The sequence below is a fragment of the Sus scrofa genome, chromosome 11, assembly GCF_054392235.1.
Source record: "Sus scrofa isolate SSC_HxYL_T2T_F1_AM1 chromosome 11, Sscrofa_HxYL_maternal_Yorkshire_Landrace_v2.0, whole genome shotgun sequence".
Classification (NCBI taxonomy): Eukaryota; Metazoa; Chordata; class Mammalia; order Artiodactyla; family Suidae; genus Sus; species Sus scrofa.
In genome coordinates this window covers 82,764,839-82,776,043 of record NC_139393.1, presented here as the reverse complement: position 1 = coordinate 82,776,043, position 11,205 = coordinate 82,764,839, and the positions used below count along the sequence as shown (strand labels likewise).

General features: G+C 43.0%; 1 protein-coding gene across 5 annotated transcripts; it reads left to right on the top strand.

Moving 5' to 3' along the window:
* Positions 1-5: 5 nt before the first annotated feature.
* Positions 6-10,714, top strand: LIG4 (DNA ligase 4). Of its 5 annotated transcripts, none has more exons than XM_003131089.6 (2): positions 6-791; positions 6,375-10,714. In XM_003131089.6, the coding sequence occupies exon 2, from the start codon at positions 6,403-6,405 to the stop codon at positions 9,133-9,135; it is 2,733 nt and encodes a 910-aa protein (XP_003131137.3). In that variant the 5' UTR covers positions 6-791; positions 6,375-6,402; the 3' UTR covers positions 9,136-10,714. The 5 variants fall into 5 exon arrangements, with proteins under 5 accessions (XP_003131137.3, XP_005668598.2, XP_084838411.1 ...); XM_005668541.4 differs by lacking the exon at positions 6-791 and adding an exon at positions 2,639-2,700; XM_084982285.1 differs by lacking the exon at positions 6-791 and adding an exon at positions 2,639-2,903.
* The last annotated feature ends 491 nt before the right edge of the window (positions 10,715-11,205 follow it).

The following is an 11,205-nucleotide window of genomic DNA, read 5'->3' as shown; positions in this document are numbered from 1 at the left end:
CGAGCATGCGCAGACGCCGCGGCCGGGGGAGTCCCCGCAACGGCGGCCCGGAAGGACAAGATTCCGCGGGGCGCGAGCTCGCGGCGGGCTGGGCTCCCGGCCGCGGGCTGTCCCGCTGCTTCCCCGCCTCCTGAACACCCCCGGGCCTCTCACCGGGCGTGTGGGGCCTCGGGAGTAAGAGCTCGGCGCCCACCGGAACTGCCTGCAGGACGCATTTCTTTCCGAAGAAAGTGTGTCTGAACTACAGGGCTGTCAGGGGGTTGGAAATGAGTTCTGGCACTTACAGCGCTTCCATAACTATTTTTCTTTTTATGACTTCTCCCAGCCCAGCCCGCTCCTACCTTTGTCAGGGTGGATCAGCACAGGTGGATGCATGTTTTATGAGGCCCGAAACTTGCACCATTTAGACCACCCTTTGGGAAAAAAAAGAATGCAAAATTACTTTGCTTTTGCAAATCTTACAAAAGCACAAGACCGTGGGAACATTGCTGGCCTTCCCGCCCCGACTCCAGGGCCTTGGAAGTGACCGCAGAAATGGGCCTCTGAAGCCAGAGCATCATTAGTTTCACTATCAACCCCCTCTGTGCACCACGTTGTTCTGAATTGTTTGTTTACGGATGTCTGCCCCAACCACGTCATTCCCTTTTCTCTATACTCTGTTTTATATGGAGAAAGGATACATCATGTTTTTTAAAACATAAAATCTGCTCCCAGATTGAGCTCTCCAGGTCAGAAACGCTCTTGATAGTAGAGTCCTGTTGTCCATCACCTGATAAGCGCCACTCAGCAAGGTAAGCCAACCACTTACAAAAATAAGCTAATAATCACAGCAGATACCTAATTAAAAGCTCTCGATTGTCTTTGAACCAAGCATTAGAAAGGCTAAAATAATAAGGTAAAAACTTGAGATTTGAATCAACTTGGAGTTTGATTTCATAATTCAAGTTTTCCCTCTTATATCACTGATAAAAAAGTATAGTTTCTGATAATGTAGGAGCTTAGTAGATATTGAACCAAGGTACAAAAATGTACACAAATACCTTCCTAAAAGATAGGTGCGTGAAGGGTCTTCTAATTTAATACTGTTGGGTGCTCCTGGAAAGTGAATTGATAATTAAGTTGAAGAGTAGGTAGAAAAATTAACCACAAAACAGTATCATGAGACTGTACAACTCCAAAGGTGACTTCAGGAAAATATTCAGATAACATAGGTGGATTAGACATATGAAATTATTTATTGGGTTAGAAGGAGTCCTAAGTCTACTACAAACCAGGATTATGTATTAAATGTTTGTCAGTTTGGGAGTTCCCATCCTGGCTCAGCCAAAACGAATCTGACTCGTATCCATAAGGATGCAGGTTCAATCCCTGGCCTCGCTCAGTGGGTTAGGGATCCGGCGTTGCTGTGAGCTCTGGTATATGCCAGCAGCTGTAGCTCTGATTCGACTCCTAGCCTGGGACCTTCTACATGCCACTAGTATGGCCCTAAAAAGACACACACCAAAAAAAAGTTTGTCAGTTTGAATACAAAAATAAGTAAATAAACAAATATTTGTTAGTTTTTTAAAAAGAGGCTTTTGTACAATAGACAATGCCCAAGGGCCTTAACAACCCTAAAATGTTTTCTCAGAGCCCACTGGTGCAAAATTTCCCTTGCATTTTAAAGCAACATGCTTACGATGAAATAATTTTGCTAAATAATTATGCTGAAATGAAATAATTCTGAAAGTTGTTTCCTCCTACACTTTATGAATAAGTTCTCAGTTCTCCATGGTGCAAGAGGAGAAAAACCATCACAAAATAGTGGTAGAAATCCACAGCTCTCGGAACATAAGGATTTGGGGTTTTTTTCATTTCTCAATCTTGCATGTGTAGCACAATTACAATATCGTAGTAGGTGCCCAATGAAGATTTGTGTAATGGTTTTATTTTGAATCCTTGTAGAGGAATTAGAAGAGTCCCTAGTTGATTTCTGAGTATGCAACTCTTATGTCTGTATTATGAATTGTGTATTGTCATGAATTATGTATTTTCTGTATTAGGAGACAAGAATTCACATCGTAGTTGCACCATCATGAAAAACAAGTAGGAAAGAACATCCTTAGACAATTTTGCAAAAGCATATTTTTCCACTTAAATGAAATAGCAGACGACTGAAGAGGGAAGATACCCTCATCTCCCCTGGACGCTTTCACAACCAACCAGAGAAGAATGTTGGTACCACTCTTTACACTTAGGGAGCAGAGCTCTGAGAGGTTGTCATTTGCTAAGAGTGGTCTAAGCAGAGAAGCTCAGGCTCAGAGTTCCCATAGGATCTAATGGACAAAGTGTTTTGGGGTCTCTCTCAGCGACCGAAATCCACTCTCGTGGGCCAACCATTTGCAAAAAGCACCTGCTGCTGTGGTCTACGGGAGCCACATCCGTCATTACACTGGAACCTCGGCGCCCTCGGGTCCTGGACAGCCCAGCAAGGTGGGCGGTCCTCCCGGTGCCGTCCCCAGCGTTACCGCGCCTGCGCAGACATCTCACTGACGTCACAGCCCCTGAGCCCCGCAGGTGGCGCTAGCGCCTGCGTACACCTTCCCTATTGAGGCCGGGCCGGCCAGTCCGCCAGAAGCGCCTGCGCGTGCGCACGGAGGCCCCGGCTGAACCTGCTCTCTGAGGTCCTGCTTCCGGCTTGGTGGCGGCGCCTGTAATCAGGTTGGGGGTTCTTTCGGCGGCCGCCCCGGGAAGGGCCTCGGGTTCCAGAAGTGAAGTTTGGGCAGGTGGAGGCCGGACAAGGGTGGCCAAAGGCGGGTCGGGTGGGAGCTGTGTTGTCTCGGCTTCTTAGTCCAGCAGATGCCCCGATCTTGAAGAGTTCAGGTTTCTTCTTCGCCTTCCATCCAACCGCCCCGGGTCCCCTGGTGAGCGGCACCGACAGCCTGGCGACCCGCTGCGGTCGAAGCTGGGTATCTGGTTCGTGGCTTTGGCTCTGGACGCCACTTCAGACATGGGGCGAGGGGACTGTAGTGGTCCCCGCCTTTGACTCCCAGGAACCCTGTTGGCTGCTTGAATTGCCTGATTCGGGCGCCCAACCCGCCGTCTGGGGACCCTCGGACTGGGAGAGGTAACGGGTTTGCCCGGGGCGGAGGGTTCACCCCACATCTGTTGACTGGAGCGCCGCGGCCCCTCCAGCGATCTTGCAGGTGTGTGTGTGGCGTGAGAGGAGAGAGAGGGTGTGGGCTTGGGGGAAACTTCTTTCCTTACCCTTGGACTTTGATAAACCTCTGCACCCCACAGCCGCTGGCGTTTTCTCATCACTAATTTCTTTCTCCCGATGTTCTCCCAGTACCACTAAGTGCTATGAAAGGCGGGCTTCTGTAAATCCTTTGTCTTGCCAAGGGTTGCAGAAAGGAAGATTCAACAGTACCACTCACTTTCTCTCGCAACATAGCATTGAATCATCTTCCATATTCACGGAGTAAAACTTCGCTGGTTTGTTTTGTGGTCACTTCAGGGCGATAACAGGCAGCAGCTGAATCAAAGATGAGTCATTATTGTGCTAAGTGCTTGTATTCCTTCTCTTGAAAACTTTGCTTATCATTGTCACAAGGAACCCTCCCTCCTGCTCTCTTCTCATCGGCTTGATATTTGGTAATGTTTATGTTTTCATTTTTTGGAGCAGCAAGCAGTATAGTGGTAAAATCAATCAGAGATTTATTAAATGCCAGTTACTGCGTAAAACACCTTATGTAGATTGTCAGATGTCATCCTAATTTCTAAATAGTTACCAACCCCACTTTACACTTAAGGAGAAAAGTGAAACTCAGAGAAATTAAATAGTAGCTCCCATCACACAGCTATTAAGCATTAGACTCCACCACATTTAAACTTAGATTTATTGAACTCCAGAGCCTGAACCTAACTACAAAGTTCTTTGTTTTGTTTTTTCACAAATTGAAAACATCAGCTGAAGTCCTCAGAATCCAGAAAATAATAAAAATATTTTAGCTCCATTCATTTTATACTAATTTTGGAATCATTGTTATCGATATAGCAGTCTTACAATGCATGTATATTTACATCATTATATGAGTTTCAACATTAGTAAAATGAGTATAAAAAATTAGTATAAATTTATAGATTTGAGTCTTTGCCTGGGACTTGGTCAAGGAAACTTTGAGACTGTAATAGAATCTACAGATGGATCAGAAGCCGTGTACCCATCTTGAGCAGTTTCAAAGGAGTATTTCTTAACAGACTCATTTTGTGTTATATAGAAACTGTAAACATGGCATTTATACTGTAATATGTGTCCGCCGAAAGCATGTGTTGAGAGAGAGGACAGTGAACAGACCTCACCAGGTGGTGCAGTCGGTTATGCAGATGAGACACACGGAGGGGAAGGAGTTCCTGTGCTCAAAGATAAAAGTCTCGGGATCCTGGTCTCTGGAGGGTTTATCTCTTGACCTGACTTAGTAGAAGCTGGGTTTCCTTTGGCAGGAATCAGACTGAGAAGTGAACCCTTTTTTCCCTCTTGGCCACCAAATGGGAGTTGTGAACCTTTCCCGGTGCAGTCACAGCTGCTCAGTGTGTTTTTAAACAAAATCAACCGCACAACGGGGGTGTGTGTGTGTGTGTGTGTGTGTGTGTGTGATTAGCTCCTGTCCCTCTCCAGTGTGCTTTTCCAGAAACTCCAACTTTAGGTTTCGGTAATTCATTCAACAAACTGACCTACTCTGCACCAGGAGCTAGTGGCACAAATTCCAACAGCAGTTCTGAGGTCCAGAGATTAGCAGTTCAATAGATAGGGTCTGGTAATTAGCCACTTGATTTCTGGTACTAGATATTAGGTGGTGTAGCCCTGTGCTGAGACCCTGGGGATTCTCTCTTGTTTGCAGTGTAGGGGGGTGCACCTCGTGGCCCCTCCACCGCAAGAGACAGCCTGTAGCCTGTGCAGCTGCTCCGCCTCCCTGCTCTGGGGGGGGTGGGGAGTCTGAAACCACAGTTTAAACTGATTTAAATTCCTAGAGTACACATGTTAATTACATCTTTTCTGGGAGAAGTTGGTATATTTTAGTGTTGACATAGTTTAAACTATATTAAAATTGGCTCTATCTTGTAGACTCTGATAGAACTTGGATGAATACTTAAAGGTTCAAAGAAATTTCCTGCTTACGGTGGTCTCTTTGAGCAAATATTCGCGACCCTAATCCAGCAAGGTCCCCATTATTCCCCTCTGACTTGAGAAGATACTTCAGTGAAAAGCTGTCTCATGATATTTTACTTTTGTCATATTTCTGTTAAAGCACTTAGTGTTTTATAATTGTTCCCATTACATCCTCCCCCCCCCCATTTTTTAAAACAAAATGTGCTATTAAGGCAGAAACACACTTTATCTGCCCATAGCACAATGTCTGGCTCATAGATAGCGAGCGAGTGGTGTTAGGGTTACTGACATAGGAATATAAATGAAAACATGTGCTAAATGAATTTAAATTTATAAAATTGTAGGTAACTGTGATAATAGGGTTAAAGGAGAGAGGCAAAATAAGAATTTCATGGGGAGGGTGTTCTGAGCTGGGTTTTGGATGCCCGAGTGATTTGACCTAGCTTGCAGTGAAGAAGCGACAGTAAACACAGTCAGAGGCTTTGTCTGGAAGAAGAAGTTACCTGTTTTGTGGGAAAGGTCCTTATCCGTGTAGGAGTTCAGTTCAGCCAAATTTCAATTCAGTGAGCTGGTGACTTGTTCAAAACATCATTCTAAGAAGTTTGTTTCTGGTGCTGGGTGGCAGTCTGAAAGAAAAAAAGAGGAGAAATATAAGAAAAGACCTTACCGCAAAAGCCCCGAAATGAAGTGAATTGAGCCTTGTTTTTCTGTCATCATTAGCAACAATATTCTTTTGCACTGAGTCATTGTTTCAAGGAAAGTTGGAAGTTAGAAGTAGGTTGAACTGATTCATTTCAGTATTGCAGAGGTAGGGCTTGGGCTGGTGATGCTTGTGATGATAGTAAATAGTCGACAGGAAGTCAAATGGTTGATTATAATTAAAAGGAGAGGTTGAAAAGAGACATCATGTATAGTATTGATCTGTTTTCATTTAGCAAACATTCTTAAACATTTACTATGAGCCAGTAAACATTTATTTTATTCCTAATATATTATGTATTAGGAATGATGTATTCCAAATTTGAGGAATTAGAATATTCTTAATATTCCTGATATTTGGAATTAGAATATTCCTAATAAAACATTAGGAATAAATGTATTCTGAATCAATTTATTAATACATAAATTCCTAAACATTTATCATGAAGCTCTGTGAGGTCTTCATATTAAATATTTAGTTAAATTTTAACTTTTACTTACATTCATTCTCTTTTTGCTTTATTAGATAAGTCAGAAGATTCACTGTTGCATCAATGGCTGCCTCACAAACTTCAAAAACTGTTGCATCTCACGTCCCTTTTGCAGACTTATGTTCAACTTTGGAACGAATACAGAGAAGTAGAGGACGTGGAGAAAAAATGAGACACTTCAAAGAATTTTTAGATTCTTGGCGAAAATTTCATGATGCCCTTCACAAGAACCACAGAGATGTCACAGACTCTTTCTATCCAGCCATGAGACTCATTCTTCCTCAGCTGGAAAGAGAGAGAATGGCTTATGGAATCAAAGAAACTATGCTTGCTAAGCTTTACATCGAATTGCTTAACCTACCCCGAGATGGAAAAGATGCCCTGAAGCTTCTAAATTACCGAACACCTACCGGAACTCGCGGAGACGCCGGAGATTTTGCCATCATTGCGTACTTTGTGTTGAAACCCAGATGTTTACAGAAAGGCAGTTTAACCATCCAGCAAGTGAACGACCTTTTAGACTCCATTGCCAGCAATAATTCTGCCAAAAGGAAGGATCTGGTCAAAAAGAGTCTTCTTCAGCTCATAACCCAGAGTTCAGCCCTTGAACAAAAGTGGCTGATCCGGATGATTTTAAAGGACTTAAAGCTTGGATTTAGTCAGCAAACTATATTTTCTCTTTTTCACGATGATGCTGCTGAGTTGCATAACGTCACCACAGATCTGGAGAAGGTCTGCAGGCAACTGCATGATCCTTCGGTGGGACTCAGTGACATTTCCATCACTTTATTCTCTGCCTTCAAGCCAATGCTGGCCGCTATCGCAGACATTGAGCGAATTGAGAAGGACATGAAACACCAGAGTTTCTACATCGAAACCAAGCTAGACGGCGAACGTATGCAAATGCACAAAGACGGGGACGTGTATCAGTACTTCTCCCGAAACGGATACAACTATGGGGACCAGTTTGGAGTTTCCCCACAGGAAGGGTCCCTTACCCCGTTCATTCATGGCACATTCAAAACAAATGTCCAAAACTGCATCCTTGATGGTGAGATGATGGCTTACAATCCGAACACACAGACCTTTATGCAGAAGGGGAATAAGTTTGATATTAAAAGGATGGTAGAAGATTCCGACCTGCAGACTTGTTACTGTGTTTTCGATGTGTTGATGGTTAATAGCAAAAAGCTAGGACACGAGACCCTGAAGAATAGGTATGAAATTCTTAGTAGTGTCTTTACGCCCATACCAGGTAGAATAGAAATAGTGCCGAAAACACAGGCTCACACTAAGAAAGAAGTAATTGATGCTTTGAACGAAGCCATAGATAAAAGAGAGGAGGGGATCATGATCAAATATCCTCTGTCCATCTACAAGCCAGACAAAAGAGGCGAAGGATGGTTAAAAATTAAGCCGGAGTATGTCAACGGACTGATGGATGAGCTGGACATCTTAATCGTCGGGGGCTACTGGGGGAAAGGTGCCCGGGGTGGAATGATGTCTCATTTTTTGTGTGCTGTGGCCGAGAAGCCCCCCGCCGGTGAAAAACCCTCAGTGTTCCATACCCTCTGCCGCGTGGGCTCAGGCTACACCATGAAAGAACTGTATGACCTGGGCTTGAAACTGGCCAAACACTGGAAGCCCTTTCATAGGAAAGCTCCACCAGGAAGCATTTTATGTGGAACAGAGAAGCCAGAGGTGTACATCGAGCCTTGCAATTCAGTCATCGTTCAGGTTAAGGCGGCAGAGATCGTCCCCAGTGATATGTACAAAACTGGCTGCACGTTGCGCTTTCCACGCATCGAAAAGATAAGAGAAGACAAAGAATGGCATGAGTGCACGACCCTGGATGACCTGGAACACCTTCGAGGGAAAGCGGCCGGAAAGCTCGCGTCCAAGCACCTTTACGTAGGTGACGAGGAACCCCAAGAGAAAAAGCGGAAAGCCGCCCCAAAGGCTAAGAAGGTCATTGGAATCATCGAGCACCTCAAAGCGCCTAACCTTTCCAACATCAACAAGGTCTCTAACATGTTTGAGGACGTGGAGTTTTGCGTCATGACTGGAAGCGACAGCCATCCCAAGCCTGACCTGGAGAGCAGAATCGCAGAGTTTGGGGGTTACATAGTACAGAATCCGGGCCCCGACACATACTGCGTGATCGCAGGGTCTGAGAACATCCGCGTGAGAAACATCATCTCTTCAAATAAGCACGACGTCGTCAAGCCCGAGTGGCTCCTCGAGTGTTTCAGGACCCAGCGCTGTGCGCCCTGGCAGCCTCGCTTCATGGTTCACATGTGCCCGTCCACCAAACAGCACTTTGCCCGGCAATATGACTGCCATGGCGACAGCTACTTTGTCGACACAGACGTGAACCAACTGAAGGAAGTGTTCTCAGGAATTAAAACTCCGGGGGAACAGACGCCCCGGGAGATGGCTCCTGCAATCGCCGACTTGGAACACCGCTATGCCTGGGACAGGGCTCCTCTCAGCATGTTTCGACCCCACACTGTGTATCCCGACTTGTATGCAGTGATTAACGACCCGAGTACCAAAATCGAGGGAACGAGATTGGCCATCACGGCCTTGGAGCTTCAGTTTCATGGGGCAGAAGTAGTGTCTCATTTGGCCGAGGGAGTGTCTCACGTCATCATTGGCGAAGATCACAGTCGGCTTGCAGACTTGAAAGCTTTTCGAAGAACTCTTAAGAGAAAGTTTAAAATCCTCCCAGAGCGTTGGGCCATTGAGTCAATAGACAAGTGTGAATTACAGGAGGAAAATCAATATTGGGTTTAAAGCTAGCTTTCTTCGTGAGCAAAGCCTCTGATCTGGCTGACTCACTACAACAGTTTATAATGATAAAATGTGAACCCCCAGCTTATTTTTAGCTCTTAAAATCTAGGCTTATGCAGTATTATTAGATACAGAAACACACTAATTTTAACTTTTGATGTGGAAAAGACAGTGAATGGCCCAAAGTTGAGAAAGAAAAGGTTTTTTTAGCAGTGTAGTATTTATTTTTATAAGCAAGATGAAATAAACAGTTTAAAGTTATACTCTCCCTATAGAAATCTAGAATTTTGACTCAGATATAAATAAAATACCTTTACAAGCTTTAGCATCATTAAAAGTACTGACCTAAACAGGATTTTCTGAAGTCAAATAAAAATTTTAGTAATAGTTTTTATCTAACTGCCAAAAAAAAAAAAAATCAGAATTGTTAGAATAGGACTTACAAAAATATGTCTTTTTAAATCGAAGGTTAAAACTCCTCTTTATTTATTTATTTATTTATTTATTTGGCCACCTCTGGCATATGGAATTCCTGGGTCAGGGATCAGATCAGACCTGCACTTACTGGATCCCCAACCCACTGGGCTGGACCGGGGATCAAACTTGCATCCCAGTGGCTCCAGAAACACCACTGATCCCATTGTGCTGTAGCAGGAACTCCATAAAAGTCCTCTTTTCAATGCTATTTTTTAAGGCTGAGATCAAGCTCGTGAATAAATACCTTGTTAATGCTGTCATTGGCTATAAATCAGAGGTTGAAAGAGATTTAATGGTCTAAAAACTTGGATCAGTTTGATTTTTAAAATATCTTGCCATTTTAAAAGTACTTGGCCCACATTTATTTTTTTTTTTCTTTTTCTAAAATAAAGCATGTCTGAAAGGAAATATTGGAGTTCTCTGGTGGCTCAGCCGGTTAAGGATTCAGTGTTGCCACTGCTCTCTGATTACTATTGTGTCTCAGGTTCGTAGATGGTTCTGTGGGAATCATTTTACATGGAGACGTGTTTTTTGGATGTGTTTGTGGGAGAAGGTGAGCATGATGTCTTAGGCCTCTGCCGTCTTGATCCTTCCTGTGTCTTGGGTTCGATCCCTGCTCGGGAACTTCCACATGCTGTGAAGGCAGCCGAAAAATAAACGAATAAATAAAAGAAATATTTTTATGTGAATTTTTTTGTACTCTAGTGTCAACAGTATTCACGAAAGTAATTTTTCTAGGTATAACCCTTTGAAAAGGTGTTGCATGTGTTGCATGTGTGTTATAACTTTCTTTACAGAGAAGTAAATTGCTTTGACTTTCTAAAACAACTTTTCCTTAGGCTATTTAAAACGTGTATAGTTTGTGTGTATATATATATATATGTATGTATATTATGTCTTGATTTATATATTATATAAATACCGAAATATACCAAATATTGGAATGCAGCCTATACATTTTGAAAAATATGTACTTGGAATTTGGCATCTAAGAAATTGTAGATTATCTGTAAGTAATAAGAAATTTTATCTAAACAGTGGAACCAATGTATGTTATTTTGCTATATATCTTAATTTAAATAAAATATTTAAGAAACTACTAAAATAATTTCCTATGATATAAAAGTATGTGTTGTGGTGGGAAAAGTACGTAATTTTACCGCCAAAGACAATGACACCTATTCTAGATTATCCATGATAAGGAAAGGTCAAACTGCACACTCAAAGTGTAACCAGTAAGTATAAAATAAACTGCAATGCTTTAAAGATGTGCTTTTCTCACATAGTAAATCGTGAGAATATTTACAGATCACTAAACTATGCTCACATCATTTTTAATTACTGCAATTGTGCAGCAGCATTTCATCATACTGTAATGTACCCAGCTAGCCCCTATTTGGGGGCTTTTAGGTTATTTTACCATGTTTTCCCCACTTCTTTTCCTGTGAGCATTGTAATAAATTGTTTACATTACTAGAAATGGAATTGCTGGTTGAAAGTTCTGTATCTCCCAGGGGCTTGGGGCACATTGCAAAATCCTGGCAAGAATGCCTTTCTAGATTCTTCTCTCTCTCATCTTTACATGTTGGAGAGTTT

Bases quoted from the DNA above. Each gene is read 5' to 3' on its own strand.
- LIG4 (XM_003131089.6), top strand. From the start codon at position 6,403: ATGGCTGCCTCACAAACTTCAAAAACTGTTGCATCTCACGTCCCTTTT.